We start from the raw sequence: 27,841 nt of genomic DNA, 5'->3' as shown, positions 1-27,841 counted from the left end.
AGCGAAGACGAAGACGAAGACGACGACGAAGACGCGACGTTCGCGCTCGAGCCGGGTTGCTACGAGGTGGTCTTAGACGTCACCGCTGGCGTCGCGTCCACGGGGATCACGCTCGCGCCCGGGGTGGACGGTCGACCGGTCGTTCAGAGCGTCCACGAGAGCGGGAACGCGCATTCGCGCGGCGTGCGCGTCGGAGACGTCCTCACGGACGTGCGCGTCACGGTCGTGGAGACGATGTCTCGGAGGGAACGGAGCGAGGAGGAGGAGGAGGAGGAAGAGGAGGAGGAGGAGGACGAGAACGCGTCGAGAAGGCTCCACACGCGAACGGAGTGGCGCGACGTGAAGGACGGCTCGTTCGAGGACTGCCTCGTCGGGATGCGGAGCAACACGAGCGCGCTCGCGTTGCGGATGTGTCGCGGCGACGCCGCCGCCGCCGCGAAGGAGGGAGCGGGCGTCGGGGCGGGAGCGGGGGCGGGGGCGGGGGTACAGCTGGCGGCGGTACAGCTGGCGACGGCGGAGAGCGCGGACGAGGAAGGCCGACGGTGGGCGCTGCGGCAGCACGAGCAGCTCTGCGGCGTGTTATCGCGTTGAAAAACTAATTAATTTCGTACTGCATGATCACGCTCCGACCGCGGCCGCGCTCTTTTCGCCGATCCCGACGTGAATCTTCCGCGCCGTCGGCGTCGGCGTCGTCGTCGCGTTCGCGTTCGCGTCGGTCGCTCTTCGCGGCCGCGGCGGCGGTCTCTGCCGCGCATCCTTCGTCGTCGTCGTCGTCGTCGTCGTCGTCGTCGTCGTCGTCGTCGTCGCGTTCGCGTTCGCGCCGGTCGCTCTCGGCGGCCCCAGCGGCGGTCTCGGCCGCGCCGGCGGCGGCGACGTCGCCGGCGGCGACGGCGGCGGCTTCGGGGGTAAAATCTCCCTCTCCACCTCCTCCCGCCGTTCCTCCATCCTCTCCTCGAACAGCCTCGTCGCGTACTCCCACAACCGCACGTCGAGGAAGTTATGCGCCCTCACCCTCGCCAGCGTCTCCGCGGGGATCCGCGCGCGGTCGGACTTGCGGAACGGATCGAAGACGCCGTCGACGTGGGGCGCCAACTTTTCAAACGCCCGCCTCTTTTGACGCGCGTACTTGGCCCTGTTTTCGCTCTCGCACTTCCGGAACCGCGACCCGAGCGTCAGCGCGGACTTCACGGGGCGTCGCTGCGTCACCGTCACGGTCACGTCCCCTGTTAAGTTGTTTCTTCCGGGCCCGTTCGTCTCTCTCATATCCGTCGTCGCCCACGCGTGCGCGGTCAGCGCGCCGTATTGACCGAACCCGTCCGACGCGTTCACGATCGTCGAGGAGACGTCCGCGGGATTCTCGTCAAACATCGCGAAGAGCTCCCTCAGCTTATCGCCCGCCGTCGCGCCGCCACCGCTCGCGTTCGCGCTAGTCGCGGTCGACGACGACGACGAAGGGTACTTGACGAGCGCCACCTGGAGCGCCGACCTCGGCGGCGGCGGCTTATTAGCGACGGTGCCGTTCGCCCCGGTACGCTTTCCCGGCGGCGGCCGCCGTGGACGCGGGCGTTCCTCGGTCCCGTCCGCGGCGAGCGGCGGTAACAGGCGCACGTACGTCGCGGCGACGCCGACGTATCGCGCGAGCTGCGCCGCGAGCGCTTTCTCGTACTTCTCCCGCCACGCGTCGTTCGCGAGCTGCTTGTCCGTGACTTTCAGAAACTTGAACGTGAAGCCGGCGACGTTTTCACCCGCGCGCGCGCCGCGTTTGGCGGACGCGACGGCTGTTTTCAACTCCCCCACGCGCCCGTCGCCAGCCTCTTTGTTCCCGTCGTACGCGGGCCCGGCCATGGGCAACTCGAGCGCCGCGGAGGAGAACCGCAGCGCGTCGTCTAACCGCTCGTGCACGACCGTCGCGTCCATCTCGTCCCGTAACCGTTTCTCCGCGAACGCGAGCATCTTCGCCGTGTTGGCGTCCTCGCCGCCGGGTTTTAGACACCCTCGCACCGCGCGGTAGTCCGGCTGCAGCGTCGCGTCCGCTTGGCTCGTCAGCCCTAACAGCTGCATGAACTGTCCGTTGTGTAAGTCGTCGTGCGCGATGTCCAAGTCCACGAAATCGCGCAGCGGCGTGTATATCGAGTTGTCGTAGCAGTCCGCGCCGCCGCTCGGTTTCGTAAAGTTCGCCGCCTTCGTCCGACGCTTAAACGCGCGCAGGTCCTCGTCTATCCTCCTCACGCAGTGCTCCCACGGCCACACGTCTCGCGTCGCGACGCGATTCTTCGCGACGGTGGTCTCGTCCCCGAACGACCGCGCGCTGACCTCGACCGCGAACTCGTACGCGCTGAGGAAACGCTCCACGGGGTCGCGTAACATCGTCACCATACGCGGCTGTCGACGCAGCCGTTCCACGAGCGTGTGATCGTCGTGCGTGCCCAGCATGCGGCACCCCGGGTTCTCCACGTTCACCCTGAGCTCGTCATAGGACTTGTCGCACCTCTCGTTGGGAGGAAACGCGTACTTGAGGTAGCAGAAGTGGAACGTCCGCCCGGCGGAGCGCGGGACGTGCAGGAAGAAGAGGAGGTCGTCGGACGGATCGTTCGCGTTCGTCTGCGTCTTCGTCCTATTCGCGTCCGCGTCTCTCGCGGCGACGCGCGCCGCGTGCCGCCGCTCCTGCGTCTCGATCCAGCCGTCTATCAGCGCGTCGCAGCTCGCGGCGTCGGACGTCGTCGCCGCGGGCGCGTCGGGCGTCGCGACGCTCGCGACGGGCGCCGCCGCGGGGGCCTCGCGCGGGGTCGGCGCCGAAGGCGTCCCCGCGTCGGCCGATCGCGCCGCGCGATCGCGACGGACGTCGGCGTCGGCGTCGAACGTCGCTCTCGCCGTCGCCGTCGCCGTCGCCGTCGTCGCGGCGTCGTCGCCGCCGGACTCGTCCTCTTCCGCGCCGCCCAGCGACGCGTCCTCCTCGACGAGCCCGCTCCACGCGCGATCCGCCGTCGCCGCGACCGCCGCGAGCTGCGCCGTCGCTTCGAGCGACGAGGCGGGCCTCGTCGCGGTCGACGAGATCCACGGCCCGCGCGCGGCGCCGAGCTCGAGCGCGGCGCCGCCGCCGCGCTCGTACCACGTCAGGACGACGACGAGGACGGTGACGAGGAAGCACGCGCACAGCTTCGAGGTGTACGGCCTCGAGCGCGCCATGGCGACTGTCCGCGCGACGAGAGGGCGCCTCGGTTTCGTCGTCCAGTCGTCGTCGAAGAGTCGTAGTAGTTCACGTCGTCTCGTGCCGTCTGCCGATCGATGACGAGCGAACCACACGCGAGACGCGCGCGGCGCGCCGCGCGGACATGCCCGCGCCATCGTCGAAGCGACGCCGGACGTCGTCGTCGTCGGCCGACGCCGACGCCGCCGACGCCGACGCCGACGCCGCCTTACCCCCCGCCGCGCGATGGACGGGCGCGCTCTCCTCGGCGGACGCGTCGCGATACGCGCGGCACGTCTCGCTCCCGTCCTTCGGCGCGCTCAAGCAAGCGGCGCTGCATCGCGCAAGGGTTCTGATCGTCGGCCTCGGCGGCCTCGGCTCGCCCGCGTCGATGTACCTCGTCTCGAGCGGGCTCGGGAGCGTCACGCTCGCGGACGCGGACGTCGTCGAGCTGTCGAACATCCATCGTCAGATCGCGCATCGCGAGTCCGCGGTCGGGCTCGCGAAGGTCGCCTCCGCGGCCGCAACCCTGCGCGCGATGAACTCGCGATGCGACGTGCGGACGGTCGAGGCGCGGCTCGCGCCCGCGAACGCGCTCGACCTGGTCCGCGGCCACGACGTCGTGCTCGACTGCACGGACGACGTGAAGACGAGGTACGTGATCTCGGACGCGTGCGCCTCCGCGGGGGTGCCGCTGGTCGCCGCCGCCGCCGTCGGGACCGAAGGGCAGCTCACGGTGTACTGCCGCGCGAGCGCGAAGAGCGTCGGCGGCGTCGCCGCGAACACGAGTGAAAAGGAAACGGTCGCGGCGCTTCCGTTAGATGAGGAGGAGGAGGAGGTTCCGCCGTGTTACCGGTGCGTGTTTCCCACGCCGCCGGCGACGAGGGACTGCGCGTCGTGCGCGGGCAGCGGCGTGCTCGGCCCCGTCCCGGGGGTGATGGGCGTCCTCCAGGCGACGGAGTGCATCAAGGTGTTGACGAAACATCTCGGGCGTGGAGGTGGAGAACGCACGCTCGCGGGGCGTTTATTGATGTACGACGCGTTCGGCGGCGGGTCGATGTTTACTCACGTGAAACTTCGAAAGCGACGCGCGGACTGCGTCGCGTGCGGCGCGGACGGGACGTCATCGGGGGGCGCTTGGATGAAGACGTACGATTACGACGCGTTCATCAACGGAAACAACGCGTGCGCTGCGGTGAAGAAAGAAGCAGGAGAAGAAGGAGACGGAAGAGAGCTTTACGCTCGCAATCTCGAGAGAATAACGCCGACGGAACTGCGCGAGATGTTGACGACACCGACGGGTCGCGGGCTGGACGTCGTGGACGTTCGCCCGCGCGGGTTATACGACGCCGCCGCGCTTCCGGGGGCGAGACACGTCAGCGAGTACGTCTTCCCGAATTTATGGTGCGAACGTCCGGATGTGATGAACGCCGCGTGGGATCGCAAAAAACCCACGATCGTGTTCGTGTGCAGCCGAGGGATCGCGTCGAAGCGAGCGGCGGAGAAGTACGCGCGCGAAATTTACGACGAGTACACGACGCTTCGCGACGAGCGGAGGAAAGGGCGAACGGTATATGGAGAGCCGGAGCTCCCCGAAAACATGGTGCGGATCTTGGACGTCGTCGGCGGCATGGAGCGATGGCGCGCGGACGTCGACCCGACGTTTCCGAAGCTCGTGTAGTCTACCGTATGCGTGCTATCGCCCTAGCTAGTCTGGTCTAAGAATCTAAGAATCTACGATTTCCACCTCGCGGAAGGCGGCGGCGGCTTCCGCGGCCCGCCTCGCCGCGGCCACCGCGCCCGGTCTCGCGCGTTCATTCAGAAGCTGCGCGGCGCCCATCCTCGAATCGCACGCCTCCGGCCACGCGCACGCGCACGGCCCCTCCACCGCGACGTCGCGCGTCTCCCGGAACGTGAACGACACGCGCTTCCCCTCGCGCCGCGCGATCTCCGTCGCCGCGCCGCCGCCGTCGCCGCCGAATCTTTTCACCGCGTCGCGCTTGCGATGCGGGACGTAATGCGCCCATCGATACCGCGCCTCGCCGGCCATGACGAGCAGCGACCTCGGGGGCAGGTAGATCGCGGCGCGGCGCGACGGCACGCGACGGCTCGCGTCGTCGTCGCCGTCGCCATCGCGCTCGTGAAGACGAAATTCGATCACGGCGCCGCCGCCGCAGCTCGCCGCGAGGATGGTCCCTCCGAACGCGCTGTGCGTGTCCACGTGCGGCGCGAGCCCGATCCCGGGCTCGTACTCGTTCACGGTGAGTTGATCGCACCTCAACGCGCGCTCGACCCCCGGCACGTCGGTCAACGCCGCCGCGCGGTCGAGCAGCGCGGCGGCGTACGACGGCATCGCCGCGCCCGCGGGCGCCTTCGCGTCTCGCGTGCCGTAATCGAACGCGTAGCCGTAGTGCAGCACGCGCCGCTTCGCGAGGCGCTGCCACCGCGGATCTTCCTCCGCGCTCTTCAGCATCGCGACCTCTTCGTCTTCGGTCACGAAGTCGAGGATCAAGGTAGCGCCGGGGACGCCGAGGTCGTCGGACGTCCGCGCGGCGACGCACCACGCCTCCTCTTGCGTCATCGCGTTCGTCTTCTTCTTCGTCGTCGTCGTCGTCGCGTCCGTCGCGTCCGTCGTCGCGTCCGTCGTCGCGTCCATCGTCGCGACCGCGCTCTCGCCGGCGAACCGCACGACGATCTTCCTGCCGCCGAGCGCGGCGCACGGCGCGTCGTTCAGCGCGCGAATCGCGTCGCGAGCGGCGTCATCGGTCGCCATGCTCACGACGCATCGCGCGGACGTCGGATCTCGAATCTGCACGGCGGCCACCTCCCCGAACGCGGCGAACGCCGCGGCGACGTCCTCCGCGGCGTCGCCCACCTTCGGGCCGACGTTCGCGACGTAGAGGTGCCGCGACGGCGGCGGCGGGGGGCGGCCGCGGGGGGGCGGGGGAGACATGTCTCCCGCGCGCGGCGGCGCCGGCGGGAATGATGACAGCCTCGCTCGAGGGTTAGGTCACGGGTTCGTCCGAGAATTTAATGTCGGCACTTAGAGGGACGCGACGCCGCGCGCGCGGCGTCGATGGACGCGCGGACGTTCGCGTCCGCGGCGGAACTCCTCGACGCCGCCGCGTCCACGTCCGGCCGCGTCCACGTCGCGCGTCTTCGCGTCCGGCATCGGAAGCGCCGAGGCGCGAAGCTGTTCATCCTCACCGCTTCGTCCGCGGGCGCAGGAGACGACGCGTTCGAGATCTCGCTCTACTGCAAGCGACGCGACGACGACGGCGACGGCGACGGCGACGGCGACGGCGACGGCATCGACGCCGTCGCGCACGCCGCCGCGTACGACGCGGCGATCCCCGGCGCGCTCGTGCTCTCCGCGCGCGGCGCGCTCGAACCCCCGCGAGGCGGCGGCGACGGCGAAGGGCGCGCGACGCGCCGGTGCCGCAGCTGCGGGCAGGCGGCGTGCGTCGGGATCCAGCCGTCGTCCGCGTGCCCGACGTCGCGCCCGACGCTGAAGTGCGACGCCATCGAGCTCGCGCCGCCGCCGACGACGACGACGAGAGAGGGCGCGCCGTGCTGGCTCGTGTTCGACATGGCGTACGACGCGAGCGCGACGCGCGCGGAGATCGGCGCGTTGACCCGTCAAGTCTCCATGTGCGTCGCCGCGAATAAGCGCGCGAAGACGCCGTTCCTGCTCGCCGTCGCCGCGCCTCCGGGAAACAACGACGACGAGCTCCCCCCCGCGTCGAACTCGTGGCGCGCGCTGCCGTGGGAGAGCTGGGGCGCGCGCGTCGTCGACCTGGACGACGAAAACGAAAACGAAAACTCTGCGGCAGCGTCGTTGACCGCCGACGCGAGGCGCGTCGTCTACCTCACCGCGGACTCGCCGAACGTCCTGACGGACGTCGCCCCCGGGACCGCGCTCGTGCTCGGCGGCGTCGTCGACCACGCGGAAAAACCCGGGATGTCGCTGAGAAGGGCAGACGCGTTGGCGGCGCGCGCGAGCGGCGGCTGCGGAAGGTTCGTCACCGCGCGTCTGCCGCTCGGCGGGCACGTGCGACTCGCGAAGAATGCGCACCTGCCGTGCCTGGCCGTCGCGCAGACGTTGCTCGTGTATCGCGAGGTGGCTGAAGAATGCGGCAGCGGCGGCGGGGGGGGGGAAGGGGGCGTGATGATGGACGCGCCGCCGTGGACGAGCGTTGTCGACGGCGACGGCGGCGGCGGCGCGGCGGAGGGGGGAGCGCGCGCGGCTCTGTGGGGCGAGACGTTCGCGCGCGTGCCCGCGTTTCGATGCGCGCCGCTTCGGAAGTACGTGAGGTGGTTGCCGCCGAGGGAGCACCTGAACGACGCGCGCGGGAGCCGGCCGTCGGGCGTCACCGACGTCCGCGCCTTGGCGGAGTAAGTACCTTCGGTAGTCTTTGAGTACTGTAGAGGAGCGAGAAAATAACTGTCCGTTACAACGTACGAAAGTACAAGTACCTTCGAAGGTAAAAGTACTCTTATTACGGGCAATTAGTCTAAAGATTTTTTTCGCGGGATATTTTCGATCGATTTATTTCACCGACACCTCGCTTTCAACATTTGATCGCGGCCCCATTCAGTTGACCGTGCGCGGTGAGTTGTTGAGCGTCGTCCAATCATAATCACGATTCCCGCAGTCAGAAGCAGTCACGTGGCTCTACTCGCGCGAAAACAGTCTCTTCGCGGCAACCGTCTTCCACCGCGGAGGACAACGGCGCGCGCGGTGGAAGCGCGCATCGCGCACGCTCGCGAGATGCTCGCGTCTCACACGCACGCGCGCGCGATGAGGCCTCGCGCGTCCGGCGCGGTCGGACGCGCGCGGTGCGCGCGCGCGCGCGCGACGCTTCGCGCGGCGACGACGACGAAATCTTCGCATCGTCGTCGCGCGTCGACGTCGACGACGTCGTCGTCGACGTCGCTCGCGCGCGCGCTCGCGGCGCCGAGCGCGTCCGCGAAATCGGACGCGCGACGCGGGATGCGCGTCGCCGCGAGGGCGTCCCCGGACGCGTCGTACGACGCGGGCGACATGACGGTGCGCGCGCGCGACGACGCCCGTCCCGTCGACCCGGTTCGCGTCTTATCATCGCGCGCGGTCGTCCCTTTTTTTTGGCGCAAAGATCATCAAAATCCGTCGTCGTCTCTGACGAGCCCGTCCCGACGAACGCCCCGCCTCCCACCGGACCCCCTCGCAGAGCGCGAAGGACAAGCTCAGCGCGTTCTTGAAGAAAAACTCGTACAAGATCGACGCGCTCTTGAACATCGCCATCGTCGGCAGCGTCGCGGGAGGCGCCGTCTTCGGCATCGTCGAGGTGGACTCAGGTGCGTTCTATACAAAAGTTTTTCACCCATCGCCTGGTTTCAACACTTGATCGCTTCTCCTTTCAACTGACCGGTGAACTTTTTTTGTATGGAACGACCCTCAGACATCAGCACCGGCTGGACGTGGTACGAGGTTCTGCGCAACATCCCGCAAGATAACCTCGCGGCGTACCAGTCCGCGGTGTTCGCGCACCCGCTCCCGGTGAAGGCGATGACGTCCGGCGTGGCGTACACCCTGGGCGACTTCACGTGCCAGCTGTCGCAGGGGAAGACGATCGAGACGGTGGATTTGAAGCGCAGCGCGAGGAGCGGCGTCGCGGGGTTTTTGATTCACGGGCCACTGTGTCACTACTGGCTCATGTGGACGGAGGCGAATTTGTCGTTCGACGGCGCGTGGTACGGCACCCCGGTGAAGATCATCGCGGACCAGACCGCGTGGAGTCTGTTCCTGAACAGCGCGTACACGACGTGCATCATGTCCCTGCAGGGGTTCGGGCCGCGACGCATCAAGAACGAGATCCAGGCGACGTGGTACAACGCAATCTCCGCGGGGTGGAAATTTTGGCCCTTCGTGCACGCGTTCACGTTCAGCTCCATCATCCCCCAGGACTTCAAGCTCCTGTTCGTGGACTGCGTCGAGGTCATCTGGGTCACCATCTTGAGCGCGGCGGTGAACCGCGACGCGGAGAAGGCGCTGCAGGTACCCCTCAACGCCGAGGCGGAGCGACCCGCGGCGCAGCTCCAGGAGCAGCTCGACGCCGAGTTCACGACGACCGTGACCGACGGCGCCGGCGGGCTGACCGTCGAGTGCGACTACGACGTGGAGACGCTCCCGAGACAAGGCAGCGGGTCGTACTACGAGGACTTGGAGAAGGCGACGGGCGTGTGCGAGGTGAGCGTGGATCTTGACGACCCGGTGGACGCGGGGACAGAGGCGGGCGCGAAGACGGAGACTTCGGAGAAGGAGAAGGAGAGAACGCGCGTGGACGAGGAGGCGATGTCGTCGCGGTAGAGAGAGAGGGCGCGTGTTGTGGGGGGTGTGGGGCGGGTGCTATTCGCTCGCTCCGCGTCGACCGACGGAAGGAAGTCTGTCGGTCGACGCGTGTACCAACAGTGATTTTTCCTCTCGTGTCTGTGCAATTCACAAGAAAGTAAGGTCGAATAAGTTATGATCAGATATCAGATACCCGGTCCCGCTACGAGTAAGTTATGATACCCGGTCCCGCTACCACTCGCTCTCGCGGTAGTCCTTGAAGAACTTCCCGAACGGCGGCGTCCCCGACCCCGGGACGCACCCCTCGATCACGGGCGCCAGGCACCGCGCCGCGGCGTCCTCCTCGTCGATCGGCGTCTGGAACGCGTGGTCTCTCGCGATCCTCGCCGCCGTCTCCAACGGGTTCTCGTCGTTGATCCACCCGGTGTCCACGCTGTTCATGTATATGCGATCGGCCGCGTAATCCGCCGCCGCGGTCGCGGTCATCATGTTCAGAGCCGCCTTCGCCATGTTCGTGTGCGGGTGGTTCGCGGTCTTGTGACGGTAAAACTTGCCCTCCATCGCGGACACGTTGACGATGAACGCTCTCGCGTCCGCCGGCTCGCCGCCGCATTCGCCGCCGTCGCCGTCCGCCGCCGCCCGCTCCTGGTCCGAATCCACGTCCCTCCTTCCCATCGCTGCCGTTCGCGCCATGAGCGCGCGAAGTTTCCCGTTCAACACGAACGGCGCCGCGGCGTTCACCGCGAGCACCTCCAACAGCTCCGGGGTCTCCACCTCGCCGAGCTTCATCGTCCACGAGTGCTTCATTCGCAGGTCCACCTGCTGCCCGTTGACGTCCAACGCGCCGGCGGGGAAATGTTTCGCCGCGGTGCTCGCGTCCAGCGCGTCGCCGGGGAGCACGGAGAGCTGCGACGCCGCCGCGGACGGGGCCATCCACCCTGCGCCGCGCATGACGTCCGCGTCGCCGTCGCGCCAGCCGCCCACATCGCGAGGGAAGACGGAAACCGCGTCGTCGCCGTCGCCGTTTCCGTCGCCGTCGGCGACGCGAGCGAGTAACCCATACGCCGCGCCGCCGCCGCGTTCGTTCCCGAGGAACCGTGTCGTTCGGCTCAGGGTCGTTCCATACGAGTGAATGTCGGGGTGGAGTTGAAAGGCGTCAGTTGAAGTTGAAAGGCATCGAGGGCGGGTATTGAAAGCGAGGTGTGGGCGTAGAGAGACGGCGGCAAAAGTCCTTAAGGATCGGCGTTCACCACGCCAACGCGGTCGTATGGGGACCAGTGTATAGAACGCACCTCATCCCGCCCGCCTCCGCCTCCGCCTCCTTCGCGAGCAAGTGCGCATAATACGCCGGCGGCCGCCGCACCGTCTGGCACGCGTTGTTAACGATCACGTCCAGCCGCGGCAGCGTCTCGACGAACCGCTCGCACAGCCGCTCCAACCCCGGGAGGTCCCTCAGATCCATCGCGCACACCGCGAGTCTGTCCCTCCACGTCTCGTGATCCGCCTCGCGCTCGAACCGCGACGTCGCGTCCGCGGGGAACCGCGTCGTCGCGACGACCGTCGCGCCGCACCGCAATAGCTTCAGCGCGATTCGGTACCCGATCTTCACGCGCGCGCCGGTGACGACGCAGACGCGGCCGCGCAGGTCCGCCGTCTGTCGCCGCTTCGTCCAGTTGAGATCCGCGCACTCGGGGCACAGCGACGCGTAGAACGCGTGGAGCTCGCGGTACCGGCGCTTGCACGCGTAGCACTGTCGCGGGCGGTTTAAGAGTCCCAGCGGCGGCGGCGGATGAGGTTCAGGTTCGCCGCCGTGACCGCCGCCGCTCGCGGAGGGCGTCGCGGCGTCGCCGGCCGCCGCGCGGTCGTCCGACTCCGCCGCGGCGCATCCGTCGGGCACGAGAGGCAGCCGCGCGGCGCATCCGTCGCGACGCGCCGCCTCCTCCTCGTCCTCCTCCGCGTCGCCGTCGCCGTCGCAGATCGACAGCGGCGGCGCGGACGACGCCGCGCGGTGCCCCGCCTCGAGCGCGGCGAGCCGCGACAGCCGCTCCGCGCGCATGCGGCTGTTGTCCACGAACTCCCGGTCCAGCGCGCGCTCTCGCATCGCTCTGCGGTTCCGGTCCTTCTTCCCCTGCCGCGTCGCCTTGTACACGTCCGGGTCCACGCCGTGGAACAGCTTCCCGCGGAGTTCGCCGAGGAAAGGCTGCAGCGCGATTCTGAGCTGCTTGTGCGCCTTGTGATGGAACGCGGCGTGGACGCCGCCGCCGCCGCCGCCGCCGCTGCCCTCTGCGTCGGCACTTTTCTCCTCGATCGCGGCGGCGTCCGCGCCGTCGCGATCGCGCGGCGCGGTCCCGAGCGCGCGCAGCACCTTAATACACGTCGCGAGCTCGGCGTCGTCGAACCCGCGCGACGCGAGGGCCGCGTCGTCGCCCTGCGGCGCGTCGCCGCCGCCGCCGCCGGGCGCCATGTCGTCCGCGGCGCGTCGCGCGATGCGCCGACGGTCGCGGTAGTCGTCGTGGTCTTCGTTTTTTTCTGTCGCGTCATGTCTGGGGGACGATAAGGCCACTCTCGCGCGCGCGGCCGTCCTGTCGTCGCATGCCCGCGTCGTTCGTGTATCAAAAGAAAACCACCGTGCGCGACGGCGCGGACGTCTGCGAGCGAAAGTGCAAGCGCCTCGCGTGCGCGATCCAGGTCTGCCTCTCGAGGCTGCCGGTGAACAAGTCGCGCGTGGCGGCGTCGACGGTCGATCACGCCAAGTGCGCGGGTGACGTCGACCGGTACAACAAGTGCTGCGACGCGGCCAAGGCGGCGGAGCGCGACGCCGAGGGGAGCGGGGACGACGCGAGGCCGTCGACGTGACGTGAGGCGAGGCGAGACGGGCGCGATGGCGGCGGCGGCGGCGGCGGCGGCGGCGGCGCGATCGACGACGACGACGACGACGACGACGACGGCTCGCCCGTCCGTCGCGATCGCGGCCGTCTCGAGGCGACGGCGAGTAGAGAGACGACGCGCGGCGACGCGCGCGCGCGCGGCCGAGAAGAAGAACGAGGACGACGCCGCGGCGGCGCCGTTCACGAACGAGGGCGCGTTCCAGGCCCTGACGGGCCTGAGCGGCGCGACGCCGAGCGGCGGTCCGTTCGGAGGCGCGGGCGCGGCGGGCGGCGCGAGCGATCCGTTCGCGGCGCCGGCGCCGGCGCCGCCGACGGCGTCCGCACCCGCGGGCTTCGTGTCCGACGGCGTCGACCGCGCGTCGCTGCCCGCGAAAGCCGACGCGGATCGGCTGCTCGCGCGATTCGACGCCGACCAGCGGAAGGGTCTCCTCCCGGGGGAGGACACGCGGGAGGGCGCGAAGCGGTGCGCGCATCCGCCGCTGCGCGCGTCGTGCCGCGCGCTCGCGTCGAAGTCCTCGCGCGTGATGCTGGGCATCTGCGCGGGCGACTGCCGGGGCGCGATAGACGCGCTGAAAGCGTGGACGAGCGACATGGGGCTCCCGCGCGGGATGCTGCACGGGCTGGACGTCGACGGCGTCCCGAAGCCGCCGCCGGAGGGCCCGTGCTTCGTGAAGTACAACTCGGACAGCGGCGACGCGTTCGTGTCCGCGTACGGCGGGGAATATCGCGGCGTGTTGTTCACGCCGGAGCTCGGCGACGGCGCGTTCAGGCAGTACGGGTATCTGCCGTTGGACCTGCCGGAGGGTGGGGGGTGCGACGACGACGACGGCGACGACGCGACGTAGGCAGGCGACGCGCGTGGTGTAGTAAAACGTAAAACGTAAAACGTTCGTCGTTCACGCGTTTCGCGTCCGCGCGTAACCTTAGGTCTTTCGCTCGCGCGCTCGGAGAGCCGCCGCGTCGTCGAATTCGTCCGTCGTCTCGTCCCGTCTCGTCCCGTCCCGTCTCGTCTCGTCCTCGCTCTCACCCGGGGCTCGTCGCGCTCTTCGGTATCGTCGAGCAGTCGATGACGTACCGCCGTATCTTATCGTTCTTCGCGTCCAGCTTCTTCACCGCGTCTGAGATCCCTGAGGGCATTCCATACAAAACAAGTTCATCGGTCAGTTGAAATGAGACGCGATCAAGTGTTGAAACCGAGCGATGGGTGAAAAACTTTTGTATAGAACGCACCGGACGCGTCGATCACCTCGACGTCCGGGAAGATCTCGCGCGTCACGCAATGCTCGAGCATCTCTTTCGTCGCGCGAGTGCCGCCGATCAGAGACCCGCGCAGGACCTTCCTCGAAAACACGAGCGAGCTCGGCACGATCGTCGATGCGGCGTCGCCGGTCAGGCCGATGACCACGAGCGCGCCGTCGGGCGAGAGCAGATCGACGTACGGTTGGAGGTCGTGCGGCGCCGGGAGCGTGTCGAGGATGACGTCGAGGCCGCGGAACGTCGCCTCGGGGACGCCGGGCGCGGCGGGTGGCCCCGGGCGCTCGATCTCGCCGGCGTCCTCGCCGGCGTCCTCGTCGTCGGTCGACATATCCCACTGACGCTCGGCCGCGCACTTATCCCCCAGTTCACGCTCGAGCGCTTCGTACAGACGTCTACGCGCCGCCGCGCGCACGGGATCATCGCGTTTCCCGCCCGGCGGCTTTTGCGTTCTAAGACCCGTACCTTCCTTCTCCTCTTCGTCCACCGCGATCGGGCGCTCTTCCGGCGGCGGCGGTGCGTCCGCGACCTCTTTCGCGAGCGCCTTCATGCGCTCCGCGTCCGTGTTGAGGACGAAGTCGCTCGCGCCGATCGCGAACGCGTCGTCGCGCTTGGCCGCCGTCGACGAAAACGCGACGACGTCGCAGCCGAAGGATTTCGCGATCTTCACGCCGACGCCGCCGAGGCCGCCTAAACCGACGATTCCGACGCGTTTCTTCGGTTCCGGTCGACCGGACGCTGGGAGGCCGCACCCGAGCTTCACGAGCGGGTCGTACGTCGTGATTCCCGCGCACAGAAGCGGCGCCGCCTTGGCGAGATCGACGCCTCGCGGGAGTTTAAACGCGAAGCGCTCGTTGACGACGAACGCGTCGGAGTACCCGCCGTGCGTCTGCGCGCCGTTCGGTCCGTGGCGGCCGTACTTGGTGATCGAGCCGTACGTCCCGACCATGCCGTTCGAGCAGTACTGCTCCTCGAGGTCCGCGCACGCGCGGCAGCCGAAGCACGAGTCGACGACGCATCCCACGGAGACGTTATCGCCCGGTCTGAGCTTCGTGACGTCGTCGCCGACGGCGACGACGACGCCCGCGAGCTCGTGCCCGGGCGTGAGCGGGTACGACAGGCCGAGGTTCATGTCGTCCTTGACGAAGTGCACGTCCGTGTGGCTGCGGGCGGCGAAGTCGCGGGCGGGATCGAGCGCGCGGCGTCAGCGGAGGCGAGGGCGGGGGCGCGGAGACGCCGGGGATCTGGGGATCTGCTTCGTCGCACCAGACGCCGCAGTATTTGACGTCGAAGCGAACGTCGCGAGGGCCCACGGCGTGCCGCTCGACGACGTTCGAAGCGAACGCGTCGAGCTTCCCGCGCGCCATCGCGCTCATCGCGTTCGCGGAGGAGGTCATCGCGGCGGGGATCGGACGCGGAGAAGACGCGGGGGGGCCGGCGCGAGATAGTGTGTCGGCCTTTCCGAGAAACGCCTCGTCGAATCTATCGAAACGCTCGCTGGCCTGAAATTTGTTGCCGTTGAGAGGGTTTAGGGCTGGGTTGCATCGTCAGCACTCGCCGCCGCACGCCCGCACCTCCGCACGATGGCGGCGGCGCTCATCGCCCCCCACCTCCCCGGCTGCGCGTACGCGAGCGCGCTGTGCATCGTCATCAACGGCATCGCGAGGACGCCCAAACGCTCCCGGCGGCTCATCAGCGGCACGCCGCTGTATTTGTATCAGGTGGCGCTCGCGTTCCAAATCCTCGTGTACCCCGCGCTGACGCTCTCCGCGTGGAGCGCGTCGCGCGGCGGGCTGTACTCCGTGTCGTGGCTGAAGGACGGGTGGGGCTCGAACGCGATGGCGGACGCGAAGCTCTACGAGCGCGCGTTCATGTGCGCGGTCATGGGGTTCATGGTGAAAGACCTGTACTTGTTCAAAGACGACGCGCTCTTCTTCCTGCATCACGTCGTCGCCATCGTCGGCCTCCTCCTCTTCTTCGTCGTCCCCGCGGGGTTGGGGTCGTTCATCTTGGGCACGACCATCTTCGAGCTCGGGAACTTCACGTTCAACATCGCGCTCGTGTACGGCAAAGACAGCGGGCGCGCGACGTCGGGGCGGACGAAGCACCTCGCGGAGGTGTGCTACGCCGTCGGGATGCCGCTCTCCAACGTCGTCGGCGGCGCGATGTTTCTCTGGTTCGCCACGTTCCCGGGGCTGAAGGGCACGTCTTGGGTGTACGGCCTCGGTGCGATGTGGTTCGGGTTGATCGCGGGGAGGTTGCTCGTCGTGTACGGTAGGTGGGGGGCGTACGTGGAGAGCAGGAAGCTCGGGAGCGCGCGAGGGCCGGGCGGGGAGAGGAGAAGCGCGAGGATCGCCGCGGCGCCGGCGGGTCCGAAACGCGAGTGAGCGGGGGCGCGCGCCGTGTTATTACTTGTGTTATTACTTGTGTTATTACTTAAAAGCAGCGTTGCGTCATCGTTGCGACACTATACAAACCCGCGGCGGTCGCTCTGTCCCTCTCGTTCCAATCTCTCTTCTCTCGCGCGTTGAGATAGAGAATTAAATTCCCTTCATCACAACTGCTGCGCGCGGGACTGAAGGATGTAGATGTTCTCTCCCACGACGCACCCCTCGATGTCCTGCGGCGCCCCCATCTCGGTCTCGATCGCGCACGCGATCTCGGACAGCTTCGCGATCATCCGCGTCCGCTTGCCGTCCGTGTCCCAAATCAGCGGCTCCTCCGCGTAGTCGACGACCTTCGTCGTCGTCGGCGTCACGGTGACCGAGTCGTACAGACCCGCGCCCGCGAAACCTTCCAGATCCTCGCCGTTGGAGTCCGAGCGGACGATGATGGTGCCGATACCCTCCGGCGCCAAGTGCGCGACCGGCTTGGACGGAAGCGAGCGTATCGTCGCGGGCCACCCCTTGGTCTTCTTCGCGGTGAAAGACAGCGCGCCCCCGGGCTCGTTCCCGACGAGCGCCTCGCCCAAGCCGACGCACACCTCGCCGAAAATCTCCCCCTGGTCGCCGCTCACCGGGTTCGCGGTGTGAATCACGAACGCGTAGTCCGCGGGGACAACCTCCATGATGAGCGCGGCCATCTTGAGCTCCTCCTCCTCGACGCCGCACGACTTGCGGGATAAGTACGCGCGCTCGGTCCACTTCGACGCCCACACTTTTTTAATCGCCGCGTACAGCTCGCGAACGTCGACGCCGCCGCCGCAATACGCCTTGGACGTGAGCGTCAGCTCCGTCGCGAGCTCCGCGGGCATCGCGAGCTGTAACTGGATAATCTCGCGCAAGATCTCGAGCGCGTCCCTGCGGAGCTTCGCGTCGCCGTGGTCGTCCGCGGCGGCGACCGCGGCGGCCGCCAGGGCGAGCTTCCCGAGCGTCGCCTCGTCGGCGTTTATCGCCTTGTCGAAGGAGCCAAACGGAAGCGCGCACGAGGAGGGCACCTTGACGTCGCTGCCTACCATCGTGGGCGAGGTCATCGCGTAGGAGGACAACGTCGGGGAGAAGGACATCTTCGCGAGCATCTGCGACTTCCCGCCGACGACGCCCTCGGCGTACTCTTGCTCGGAGACGACCCACTTCTCCGACTCCACGGTGGGCGTCACGTCGACGACGATGGCGGCGCCCTTGTCCGGTCCCGCGACGGTCGCCGCCGCGGCGTCCCCGAGCTCGGACTTCTTCACAAGGATCTCCTCGCCGATGACGTCGAACTTGACGTCCGCGCCGCTGTACGACATGAGCTCCGCCCAGCCGCCGCTGTCGGGCATGCACGCGAGGAGGACGCCCATCTGCCTCGCGCGGATCGCGATGTGCGACAGGAGGTCCACGGGCGCCGCCGTGAGCACCGCCGTCACTCCGGGGGGAATGTCCTCGAGACCGCCGAGCTTCGCGGACATGATCACCGAGGGAGTTCGGGACATGTCCTGGCCCTGGATGTCCGCGAGCGCGGTGACCGTGACCTTGCCGGCGTGGAGCGACAGCTCGGGCTTGCCGACGCTGACGATGATCCACGGCGATCGGCCCGCGGCTTCTCTGATGGACCCGCGAACCTCGCCGAGGAGCTTCGAGACGGCGAACATGGAGTGCCCGCGGACGATCTCCTCGCCAAAGTTCTGAATGTACGCCGGGTCGCACTCCGCGCACTGGCCGATCATCGTCGCGGGGCCTTGGATGATCTTGCACATCTCGTCCATAGACCACTCCATCGCGAGCGAGACGGATTCCAACGCGGCGTCCATCACGACGGCCCACTCCTTCGACCACCGCGTCAAGCCGCTCGCGTCGCCGTTCGCCTTTTGGAAGAAGGCGAGCGCGGTCTGCATGCGGTCAAAGTCCTGGCCGACGCACGCGTTTCGGCACGCCATCTCGAGCATCCCGAGCTTCTCGTCCGGGGACATGTTCGCCGTCACCATCGCTTCGATCTTTTGGCGGTAAAACTTTTCCATCGCGATGTCGAGGAGGACGACGTCGCGGTTGTGGTGTTCGCCGTACCTCCACACGCCGCTGAGGCGCTCGCGGATCTCGACGAGCTTCGTCGGGACCCACGGCTCGTCGCGGTGCGCGAGCATGTCCCTGACTTCGTACACGAGGTCTTCGGGCATGTTTCCGTGCGCGAAATCCATCGCGGAGTCCAAGTTGCCGCCGCCGTGGGTGATTTTCAAGATCCACAAAAAGTGCTTGAACGTGTCGATCATGTGCGGCAGGTGCTCCGCGGGGCCGTGGATCCCCTCGGTCCTCCACCCGGCTTTCATCCCAGCGAGGTCTTCCTTCGTCAGGCCGTGGTTCTCGTACAGGTGCGTCCAGAAGTCGTTCCAGTCGCCGGTGTGAAGGAAGTGCAGGTACGCCTCGCAGATGTAGACGTCGTCCACGGTTGTGTTGCTGTGCAGCTTCTGGTGCCACTGCCCGATGAACTTATCCTCGATTCCCGGGCGGTGCCCTTCTTTGATCCCGTTCTCGCGCATGATCTGAAGGATCCCGAGCCTGATCTCGTCGCCGTTGCCGCCGCCTCTCGGAAGCGTCCCGAGCGCGAGCCGGTAAAACTGCCGCGCGAATCCATCCTCCGCCGTCGCCGACGCGTCCGCGATGCGACGACACACCACCTCTTGCATGTGCGCCATGTCCTTCCCCTGGTAGTTCCCCCCCGCGTACCACGGAAGCTGGCGGATCGCGGACAGGCGGAGCACCGCGGCGATCGCCGCGGCGCCGCCGGGGCCCGACTGCATTGACTCGTTGAGCGCGTCGTTCACGCGGCAGAAGCGCTCGTACAGCGACCCGTGCCCCGGCCGCTCCGCGGTCGCGAGCTTGTTGATCACCCCCGCCTGAGACGGCGTCTTGAGCGGGACGCTCAGATCTCCGCTCTCCGCGTGCATCCAGTCCTCGCCGCGGACGACGATGCCGACGATGCGTTCGACGTTTTCGCCGACGTCGGGCGGGAAGGAGATGACGCAGGTGCCGTTCACGAACGGCGATCGCGACGCGATGTCGTCTCCGAACCCGCGGGTGTCGTCAGGCAGCACCGCATCCTCGGGCGGCGGCGCCCAATCCTCCGCGCCGTCGTACACGCACCCCCAGTGGAGCTCCAAGCCTTCGGCGCCGACGCCGTCGACCTTGATGGTGATGGTCTTCCAGCCGTCCGTGAAGTCGACGCGGTGGAGGTGGACGGTGCCGGACGTTCCCTCGAAGTTGATCGCGGCGACTTGGTCGTAGCGGACCTGCGGGGGGGCGTCGCGTCGGGGGGCGTCGGGGGGGGAGGTGGTCAGATCTCGGCGATCGCGAGAGTGGATAGCGTGAATTGCGCTTTTTGCGCATTCATCGGAAGGACAGGATTCTTCCGGGCATCGCGGGAGGGGGGGGGGATGCGGGCGAGATGGACGACGGCGCACCTTGCCCGCGGGAGGAGCCGCGATGGCGGCGACGGTCGCGCGCGGAAGCGCTCTGGTCTTCGTCGACGACGCGCGCGATTTATGCGCCGGCGGTTTACGCGTCGACGGCTGCCGCGCCGGAAGGACGCGAGCGGCGGACGACATTGCGGCCATTGTTCGCTCGCGAGGACGGCGACGGAACTCCGCGCGCGAGACCGCGCGTTCGGTATTCGCGCGCGAAGAAGAGCGAAGACGCGACGACGAACGCGCGAACTTCGTGCGAGACGATGGAGGTGTGACGACGGGCGGCGCGCTCGGCGTTGTGTCGCGGCGGCGCGTAATCCGCCGCGAGGTTTTTTTCTCGAAACGACAGAAAGATGAAGAAAAGGTCCGCGTCGGCGCGGCACTCGGGCAATTGTGACCGATGTCAAACCGTTTGCCCATACGCGTACTGTATCGTACGAAAGTACTACGCGGGCCACGCCCCCCGTCACCCGTGACACGTCGACAATCCGGATCTGATATCGTCTGCGTCTTCTCGCGGATTCGTCGTCGCGCGCGTCACTCGGACGCGCGCGCTCTCGGGAGCGCGGGCACATCACGCGAACGCGACGCGCGGGCGGGATGTCGCACGCCGTCGTCGCGGGGACGGCGCGCGTCGCGGTCGCGCGCGCGAACGTCGACGCGCGGCGAGGACGCGCGCGATGCGCGAGGGCGACGACGCGTGAAGAAGAAACGCGTCGTCGTCGTCGTCGCCTTCGCGCGTCGTCGTCGTCGTCAGAGGCCTCCGTCGCGCCCGACGACGCCGCCGCCGCCGCGACGACGACGACGACGACGACGACGACGGCCTCGTCGCGCCGGCGTCTGCTCCTCGCCGCGCTCGGTGGCGCCGCGATCGCGGAGACGACCGGGCAGGTCGCGGAGAGGACGCTCGTGAGCGAGCAAGCGCGCCTGCGACTGGAGCAGAAGCGACGCGAGCTCTCGAACGCGCTCGCGTCCTTCTCGGAGCAAGCGGACGACGGCGTCGTGACGCGCGCGAAGAAAGCGCGCGGGATCGCGAACGGGCTCGAGCTGGAGCTGCGACGCGCGGGCGCGATCGCGGCGCTGAGCGCGCTCGGCGCGTTCGGCAGCCGCGTCATCACGCGCGCGAAGCAACGTCCGAAGGATGACACGACGACGGTGTCGATCGACGCGGCGTCGAGCGTGGACGACGACACCGCGTGCCTCGTCGGCGGCGCGTGCGCGCCGGACTGGAGCGTCGACGACAGCGCGGACGCGGACGCGGACGCGGACGCGCGGGGTCCGGGGACGGCGGCGCCGGCGCGAGGAGCCGTGTTCGCGGAGGAGCCGTGGCGTTGGAAGCTCGTCAGAGACGGCGATTTCGACGCCGTCGCGCGCACGGTGGTCTTCTCCGCGTGCTACGGCGGCTTCTTCCAGCCGCACTGGTTCAACGTCCTCAACTCCTACGACTGGTCCGACCTCGTGCTCCCCACGCCATTGGAGCTCTCCCTGCGCGCGTTGGCCGAGCGCTTCGCGGAGATGCGCGCGGCGACGACGGCGCTGACGACGGCGGGCGTCGACCCCGTCGACGCGCGGATCGCGACGAGCCTCAACAGCGGCGCGTCGCAGCCAGGCGCGTGGGACTGGGACTGGGACTGGGACTGGATCGGGTTCGGGGGCGAGGACGGCGTCGTGGACGCGTTCGGCGCGTTCTTCACGCAGGCGGGCGGGTACAGCGATCCGAGCCTCATCGGCGGCGTGTCGCTCGTCGAGCCGTTGGAGACGGCGAGCGCGTTTCTCGCGCCGCTCGCGGTGAATCAGGCGCGTTCTATACACTGGTCCCCATACGACCGCGTTCGCGTGGTGAACGCCGATCCTTAAGGACTTTTGCCGTCGTCTCTCTCCGCCCACACCCCGCTTTCAATCCCCGCCCTCGACGCCTTTCAAATCCATCTGACGCCTTTGAACTCCACCCCGATATTCGCTCGTATGGAACGACCCTCAGCTGCTCGTGATCCCCGCGCTGTATTGGCCGTCGTTTTTCGCGTTTCAGGGCGCGCTGGAAGGGCAGTCCGTGACCACGGTCCTGCAGACGTTGCATCAGCGGCTGCCCTCGCTCATGAAGGCTAATCTCGCGTTCTGGCTGCCGGCGCAGGGGTTTCAGTTCGCCGCGGTGCCCGTGGACGACCAAGCCGTCTACGTCGCGGTGATGGGCGTGCTGTGGAACGGCGTCTTGGCGGTCGTGACGACGCCGAAGGGGGTTCCAGAGGAGCCCCTTGAGCCAGAGCCGGTGGCGGCGGGAGGGGCGAACGATAACGATAACGAGGTCGGGGGTGGGGTCGGCGCGGTCGCGTTGGTCCCGGAGGAGGAGAGAGAGGGCGCGGCGGAGAGAGAGTTCGCCGCGATGTCGGAGGAGGTCTCCGCGAAAGCGCGGTGATGAAATGATTCTTTTGAGGTTTCTTGAATTAAAGTCACCTCGTCATCCTAGCGATGAAATTGTCTAAGCAATAAGTTAGTGCTGACGCGCAAATAATACGTCAGTGGTGGTACACTCAGACGACGTCGATGCCGTCGTCCTCTTCTTTTTCTTCTCGCTCTTCGCTCTTCTTCGTCTGTTTCTTCTTTTTCTTCCCGCCGTCGCCACCGCCCGGCCAGAACGTCGACCAGAGCGCGTTCGCGGGCGCCTCCGTCGCGCGCTCGCTCATCCCCGCGCCGCCGTCCGTCGCGCTGAACAACGTCTCAGCGGCGAGGCGGGTGATCTCGTCCATCTGCGCGCGAGCGTCCACCAGCGCGCTCTCGGCTTTTCTCAACGCGTCTTCCAGAACCGCCCTCCCCGGGGACGGCGCGGAAGCGCCGGCGCCGAACAGCGTCTTCGTCTTGAATTCTTCGATATTTATAACCTTCCCGTTCGCGCCGATGCGCGCCATCGGCGCGGACTCGGCGCTGTCCCACGCGTCCCTGAGCTCGACGCGCACCACCTCGCGCGCGTCGACGTTCGAGAGATTGAGCGCGTTGTTGTTCCCCTTTTGCCAGCACACCAGGTGCGCGGCGAACTCGAGCTCCGGCGCGCGATCCGGCGCCTCCTGAATCGGCGGCGCCCACGAGGACAGCCCCATGAGCCGCTGCTCCGCGAACCCCCACTGCGGGAACCACGGCGATTGGTCCCCTGGCTGCTTCTCCGGCAGACGCTCCGTGACGATGTACTTGTACTCGTGGCTCGCGCCCGTCGGCAGCTCCACGTCGCCGACCCAGAGGTGGTCCTCCGTCCACCGGAGCGGCACGCCGAGCTCGACGTCCCAGTCGCACCACGACCCGACGACGTGCACGGTCTGGTTCACGTTCGTCTCGAAGCGCACGGAGAAGCGCGTCGCGACGGGCGCGGCGATCGCGGCGGTCTCCGCCTCGAGCGTCGACAGCGAGTCGGAGAGGACGCGCAACGCGACGTCGGAGCCGGACGCCGCGGCGAGGAGGTCGCTCTCGAGCGCTTTAAACGCCGCGGCGTCGGCCGTTTCGCCGCCGTCACCGGCGGCGCGTCGCCGCAGCCGCCCGCTCTCGCGCTTCAACACGTTCAGCTCGACGTCGAGGCGCCCGCGAAGGTCGTCGAGGACGTGCTCGTTCGCGACGAGCTCCGCGCGGAGCGTCTCCGCGTTCGCCTCGAGCTTCGCGATTTCGGCGCGGTAGGACGCGAGCGCCGCCGACGACGCCTTGCCCGCGGTCTCTTCGCGCGCGAGCTGTCGCAGCGCGCGCTCGCGCTGCCGCAGAACCACCTCGAGCTGCGCCGCCCTCGCCGCGGCTCGGACCATCGCCGCGTCCGACGGCTCCGCGAACATGCCCTCGCCGCCCACGAGCGCGGTGAGCGTCGACGACGCGTCCGCGCCCGCGCCCGCGCCCGCGCCCGCGCCGCCCGCGCCTCGATCGACGTCGTCGACGACGATCTTCATGAGCTCCTGCGCGATGTTCTCCTTCTCCTCGAGCGCGCGTTCGAGCGCGCTCGAGCGCGCCTGCAGCGTCTTGATCTCCTCGCGAAGCGACGCGACGTGCTCCGCGGAGTATCGCTCGACCTCGTCCCCGGAGGCGAGCGTCTTGGACTGCTCGTCGAGCTTCCGCCGAAGAATCTCCTTGTCCGCGACGAGCGCGTCGATCTCGCGCCGCGCCGCCGTCGCCTCCTTCTCCATGACGTCGAGCTTCAGCCGAAGTTCCGTCTCGAGCGACGTCGCCGGCGACGACGACGCGGATCGAGCGCTCGAGACCGGCACGAAATTCCGTAGTTCCATCCTCAAAAGCTCCCACTTCATCGCGTTCACCTTATTGTCTCTCGACGTCGACGTCTTCTCCGCGTCGCGCGCGTCGTTTCGCGCCTCCGCGAGCTCGTCCTCTCGCACCTCGAGCGCAGCCTCGGTCGCCTCCGCGGCGGCGCGCAGAGACTCGATCTCGCCGCGGAGCTCGTCGACGTCTTCGCGTCTCGCGACGGCGGTCTCCGCGCGCGCCAGTCGCGCGCGGAGGTCGTCGTTGGCCGCGGCGAGCGCGTCCGACGCGGCGACGGCTTCCGCGAGCGCGGCGTCGCGCGACGCCAGCGACTCGCGCAGCGCGTCGAGCTTCGCGCGGACGACGCGCTGCTCCTCGAGCGCCGCCTCTCTCGCGTCGGACGCCTCTCTGAGAAGGCGCTCGCGCTCGGCGTTCAAGAGCGCTTCGCTGTCGTTCAGGCGCTTCTCGAGCTCGCGCTTCGCGGCTTCCAGGAGTTGGCCCTTTCGCGCCTTTTTCTCCGCGGCGGCGAGCTTCGCCTCGAGATCGCGGACGACGTCGTTCATGCGTTCGGACGTGTCCGCGAGCGTCTTCTCCGTGTCCGCGATCTTCTCTCGGAGCGCTTTCGCCTCCGCTCGCCACGCGCGCTCCTCGGAGGCGTCGCCGATGTCGCCGATGTCGCCGATGTCGCCGATGTCGCCGATGTCGCCGTCGCCGTCGACGTCGACGCCGCCGTACTTCTTTTCGACTCGGCGCCGCGCCGCCTCCGACTCCTCGAGTCGCTTTCGCAGGTCCGCGGCGGAGGCCATCGCGTCGGTCGCGAGGTCCACGTTCGCGAGCTTCAGCGTCTTGATCTCCTTCTCGTACGCCTTCGCGGTCGCCTCCGCTCTCTCCGCCGTCTTGAGAAGGATCCTAGCCTTCTCGAACCGAATTTCGCTCGCGGCGATGTTCGCCGTGATGGCGCGTTGAAGCTCCATCGAGAGCAGCTCCTTCTCCCTCTGCAGCTCTCGCTCCGTCCCCGCGAGCCTCGCCTCGAGCTCGAGCGCGGCGGATTTCGTCCGCGCGAGCTCGTCCCCGCTCGCGGTGAGCGATTCTTTCGTCGTCTGCAGCTCTCGCGTCAGGTCGACGACTTCGCGTTGCCGCGCGGCGACGATTTTCGCCATCGACCGCAGCTGCGCCCTCGCGCCCTCTTCGATGCCCTCGTCGCTCACGCGCGCCTCCATGATGGACACGACGAGCTCGTTCGCCGCCACGAGCTTGGACTCGAGCTTCGCGATCATCTCGCTGAAGTCCACGGCCTGCGCCTTCGCGACCTGCTCCAACGTCGCCGCGGACGCGCGCTCTCTCTCGCGCGCCTCCTCCACCTCGCGCTCGAGGTCCACCACCGCGGCGTCCGCGGACTGCAGCCGCGTCGCGAGCGCGTCGAGCTGCCCTCTGAGTCCCTCCGCGATCGCCTCCGCGCCCGAGGACGCGGCGGCGGCCTCCTCCGCGTCGTCCAGACGACGCTCGGCGTCGATCAGCGCGCTCTCGAGGTCCGCCACCGCGGCGAGCGCGGCGTCGAGTCGGCGCTCCGTCTCGCGCGCCTCGCGCGCCGCGTCGTCCGACCGCTTCGCGAGCGCGCGCGCCTCCGCCTCGGCGTCTTCGCGCGCGGCGTCGAGCGCGACGATCGTCGTCTCCGCGCGCTCGACCGCGCGCTGCGACTTGTCGTTCTTCGTCCGCAGCGCGTCCAGAAGGTCGTTGATCTGGCGCTCCATCGTCTCGACGTGATCGGCGCGGTCCGCCTCCAGCGCGACGAGCTCCTCGCGCAGGCGCGACACCTCGGACGTCGCCGCCGCGTTGGCCACCTGCGCCTCGAGCGCGACGGCGCGCTCGGCGAGCTCGTCGATTTTGGCGCGCAAGACGCGCTCCATGTCGTCCGACGCGCACTTCGCCTCGACGAGCTGATCGCGCAGGAAGTCCATCTTCTCGGCGTCGCGCGCCGACTTCGCCGCGAGGCCGTCGACGTCCGCGGCGGACGCGTCCAAGCGCGCTCGCGCGTCCGCGTCGAGCGCCGCGAGGCGCTTCACCTCGGTCTCGAGCGTCGCGACTTTTTCGTTCGCCGCTTTTTCGGCGGCGGCGGCGGCTGCCTCCGCCGCCGTCTCCGCGGAAGACAGCGCCTTCTCGAGCCTCGCGCACTCCGCGCCGAGGGCGTCGCGCTCCTCCTCGACCGCGGCGGCCGCGGCGTCGCGGCGGGCGTTCGCGTCTTCGAGCCGCGCGCGGAGCGTCGCCTCCGCCTCCGCGGCGGCGGCGGCGGCGCCGTCGCTCGCCGCGAGGCGAGACTCCGCGTCCGCGAGCTTCGACTTGATCTCCCCGAGCGCCTCTCGCGCGGCGTCGGACTCGGCCCGAAGTTTCTCTTCGCGCGCTCTCGACGCTTTCATATCCTCCTCCCGTTTCTTCTCCAGCGCTCTCAGCTCGTTCGTCCGCGCCTCGAGCGTCCGCGCGACGCTCTCCGCGCGTCGCGAGACGCCGCCGTCCGCGTCCGCGTCCGAGCCTCGCTCCGTCGCCGCCTCGAGAAGCGCGCTCGTCGCCGCAGCCTCCGCGCGCAGCCTCTCGACCTCCTCCTCGAGCGCGGCGCTCTGCGCGAGGCTCGCCGCGTCCTTCGCGGCGCGCGCCCTCGCGCGCTCGAGCGCAGCGTCGGACGCCGCGAGCTTGGACTCAAGCGCGGCCGCCGCGCGCGTCGCCGACGCGAGATCCGCGGCGGACTTCTCGCTCTCCGCGACTCTCCGCGCGTCCACCTCCGCGAGCTGCGCGCGGAGCGTCGCCTCCACCTCCGCGAGCGCGCTGACGCTCGCCTGCTTCGCGGCCGTCGTCGCGGCGTCCGCGGCGTCGAGCTTTCGCGTCGCCGCGTCGGCGGCTTTTTTGAGCGCGTCGCGTTCTTTTTCGAGCTCCGCGACGCGCGCGTCTCGGGCCTCCTTCGCGCGCGCCGCGTCCTCCTCCTCGCGCTCGATCGACGCGCGCAGCGACGCGAACCGCGCTTCGACGCCTTCGCGCTCGGCTCGGAGCGTCGCGACCTCGTCTCTCCTCGCGACGCGTTCGGCCGCGAGCTCGTCTTGCAACCTCTTCTTCGCCGACTCGAACGCCGCCGTCGACGCCGCCAGCTGTGCGTCTCTCTCCGCCAGCCGCGCCTCGAGCGCCTCGACGGTCGCGGCGTCGGCGTCGACAACATCGCCTCGCTCCTCCTCGCGCTTCTCCGCGGCCGCGGCCGCGGCCAAGGCGTCGTCCAGATCCCCCTCGAGCTCCTCGATGCGATCCAAGTAGTTCGCCTCCGCGGCCGCGAACGCCGCCTCCGCGTCGCGAAGGTCCGCCTCGCTCGCCTCCGCGGCGGACTCCATCTCTCGGACTTCGCGCGTCTGACGCTCGATCGCGGCGACTTCCGACATCAACCGCGCCTCGAGCACGGAGCCGGGCTTCGCGTTCGCGAGGTCGCGCTCGCGCGACACGAGCGCGGCGTCCAGGCGCGCGGCGATGGACACGGACGCGTTGACGAGGTCGGTCATCTCGTCGTCGTCGGCGTCGGCGGCGTCTCCGAACGCGTCTTTGAACATCGCGCGGGTCAGCCCGGTGAGCGTCCCCGCGGGCGGCGGCAGCCCCGCGAGCGACGACGCCGCGCGCAGACGCGCGCGCAACTCCTTGATGTTCTCCATCGCGTCGTCGATGCCGCGCTCCCTCTCCGAGAGCGTCCGCCGCAGCGCGACCGTCTCCTTCTCGAGCGCGTCCTTGGCCTCCTCGAGCGCCGCCGTCGCCGCGAGCGACTCGCGCGCGTCGCGGAGCTCTCGCTCGACGTCGCTCTTCGCCTGGAGGTCCGCGGCCATCTTCTCGAGGAGCGCCTGCATGTCGCTCATCTCGGACCGCGCCTCGGAGATCTCCGCGTTCCGCCGCGCGCTCTCCGCCGCCTGCGCCTCGTTCAGCCGCTGCTGCATGGACTCGAACACCTCTTCGCGTTGCGTCAGCATCGACTGCAGGCTCGAGAGTTCTGCGCCCACGCGCGCGAGTTCCGCGTCGTACCCGCTCGACGCGTCCTTCATCTGTCTCGAGAGGTCGGTGAC

General features: G+C 68.7%; 12 protein-coding genes across 12 annotated transcripts in view; 6 read left to right on the top strand and 6 right to left on the bottom strand.

Moving 5' to 3' along the window:
• Window positions 1-618: 618 nt before the first annotated feature.
• Window positions 619-3,186, bottom strand: MICPUCDRAFT_41621 (uncharacterized protein; the record flags this gene model as incomplete). The annotated part of the gene is made up of 1 exon (XM_003061410.1): window positions 619-3,186. The coding sequence occupies one exon, from the start codon at window positions 3,184-3,186 to the stop codon at window positions 619-621; it is 2,568 nt and encodes an 855-aa protein (XP_003061456.1).
• Window positions 3,187-3,332: 146 nt separating this feature from the next.
• Window positions 3,333-4,868, top strand: CNX5 (molybdate synthesis cofactor protein CNX5; the record flags this gene model as incomplete). The annotated part of the gene is made up of 1 exon (XM_003061655.1): window positions 3,333-4,868. One exon carries the CDS (start codon window positions 3,333-3,335, stop codon window positions 4,866-4,868), a length of 1,536 nt encoding a protein of 511 aa, XP_003061701.1.
• Window positions 4,869-4,913: 45 nt separating this feature from the next.
• Window positions 4,914-6,140, bottom strand: MICPUCDRAFT_41620 (uncharacterized protein; the record flags this gene model as incomplete). The annotated part of the gene is made up of 1 exon (XM_003061409.1): window positions 4,914-6,140. One exon carries the CDS (start codon window positions 6,138-6,140, stop codon window positions 4,914-4,916), a length of 1,227 nt encoding a protein of 408 aa, XP_003061455.1.
• A 624-nt stretch (window positions 6,141-6,764) lies between these two features.
• On the top strand, window positions 6,765-7,166 carry MICPUCDRAFT_11492 (uncharacterized protein; the record flags this gene model as incomplete). Its single annotated transcript, XM_003061654.1, has 1 exon — window positions 6,765-7,166. A coding segment is annotated over one exon (402 nt), but the record flags the coding sequence as incomplete, so codon positions are not given.
• Window positions 7,167-7,923: 757 nt separating this feature from the next.
• On the top strand, window positions 7,924-9,718 carry MICPUCDRAFT_51157 (uncharacterized protein). Its single transcript, XM_003061653.1, has 3 exons — window positions 7,924-8,237; window positions 8,398-8,524; window positions 8,629-9,718. The coding sequence occupies exons 1-3, from the start codon at window positions 7,989-7,991 to the stop codon at window positions 9,534-9,536; spliced, it is 1,284 nt and encodes a 427-aa protein (XP_003061699.1). The 5' UTR covers window positions 7,924-7,988; the 3' UTR covers window positions 9,537-9,718.
• A 31-nt stretch (window positions 9,719-9,749) lies between these two features.
• Window positions 9,750-11,574, bottom strand: MICPUCDRAFT_20290 (uncharacterized protein; the record flags this gene model as incomplete). The annotated part of the gene is made up of 3 exons (XM_003061408.1): window positions 9,750-10,118; window positions 10,179-10,456; window positions 10,794-11,574. The coding sequence occupies 3 exons, from the start codon at window positions 11,572-11,574 to the stop codon at window positions 9,750-9,752; spliced, it is 1,428 nt and encodes a 475-aa protein (XP_003061454.1).
• Window positions 11,575-12,399: 825 nt separating this feature from the next.
• On the top strand, window positions 12,400-13,251 carry MICPUCDRAFT_41616 (uncharacterized protein; the record flags this gene model as incomplete). The annotated part of the gene is made up of 1 exon (XM_003061652.1): window positions 12,400-13,251. One exon carries the CDS (start codon window positions 12,400-12,402, stop codon window positions 13,249-13,251), a length of 852 nt encoding a protein of 283 aa, XP_003061698.1.
• Window positions 13,252-13,429: 178 nt separating this feature from the next.
• On the bottom strand, window positions 13,430-15,027 carry MICPUCDRAFT_20381 (uncharacterized protein; the record flags this gene model as incomplete). Its single annotated transcript, XM_003061407.1, has 4 exons — window positions 13,430-13,533; window positions 13,637-13,907; window positions 14,190-14,823; window positions 14,927-15,027. The coding sequence occupies 4 exons, from the start codon at window positions 15,025-15,027 to the stop codon at window positions 13,430-13,432; spliced, it is 1,110 nt and encodes a 369-aa protein (XP_003061453.1).
• A 216-nt stretch (window positions 15,028-15,243) lies between these two features.
• Window positions 15,244-16,047, top strand: MICPUCDRAFT_41615 (uncharacterized protein; the record flags this gene model as incomplete). Its single annotated transcript, XM_003061651.1, has 1 exon — window positions 15,244-16,047. The coding sequence occupies one exon, from the start codon at window positions 15,244-15,246 to the stop codon at window positions 16,045-16,047; it is 804 nt and encodes a 267-aa protein (XP_003061697.1).
• A 29-nt stretch (window positions 16,048-16,076) lies between these two features.
• GWD3 (uncharacterized protein) lies at window positions 16,077-19,827 on the bottom strand. The gene is made up of 2 exons (XM_003061406.1): window positions 19,536-19,827; window positions 16,077-19,364 (listed from the first exon to the last, which is right to left on the bottom strand). The coding sequence occupies exons 1-2, from the start codon at window positions 19,686-19,688 to the stop codon at window positions 16,215-16,217; spliced, it is 3,303 nt and encodes a 1,100-aa protein (XP_003061452.1). The 5' UTR covers window positions 19,689-19,827; the 3' UTR covers window positions 16,077-16,214.
• Window positions 19,828-20,138: 311 nt separating this feature from the next.
• MICPUCDRAFT_48253 (uncharacterized protein) lies at window positions 20,139-22,041 on the top strand (the record flags this gene model as incomplete). Its single annotated transcript, XM_003061650.1, has 2 exons — window positions 20,139-21,335; window positions 21,520-22,041. The coding sequence occupies 2 exons, from the start codon at window positions 20,139-20,141 to the stop codon at window positions 21,949-21,951; spliced, it is 1,629 nt and encodes a 542-aa protein (XP_003061696.1). The 3' UTR covers window positions 21,952-22,041.
• Window positions 22,042-22,066: 25 nt separating this feature from the next.
• MICPUCDRAFT_41612 (uncharacterized protein) overlaps window positions 22,067-27,841 on the bottom strand; it is a gene marked incomplete at both ends in the record, with an annotated part of 17,996 nt that continues 12,221 nt past the window's right edge. Inside the window, one exon of the mRNA XM_003061405.1 lies at window positions 22,067-27,768. Within this exon, the coding sequence (XP_003061451.1) occupies window positions 22,067-27,768 (5,702 nt within the window). The remainder of the gene's footprint in view (window positions 27,769-27,841) is intronic.

The sequence above is a fragment of the Micromonas pusilla genome, assembly GCF_000151265.4.
Source record: "Micromonas pusilla CCMP1545 genomic scaffold MICPUCscaffold_10, whole genome shotgun sequence".
In the NCBI taxonomy this organism is placed as follows: Eukaryota; Viridiplantae; Chlorophyta; class Mamiellophyceae; order Mamiellales; family Mamiellaceae; genus Micromonas; species Micromonas pusilla.
Note: the sequence above shows the minus strand (reverse complement) of the source record. Positions and strands in the feature narration are given on the sequence as shown.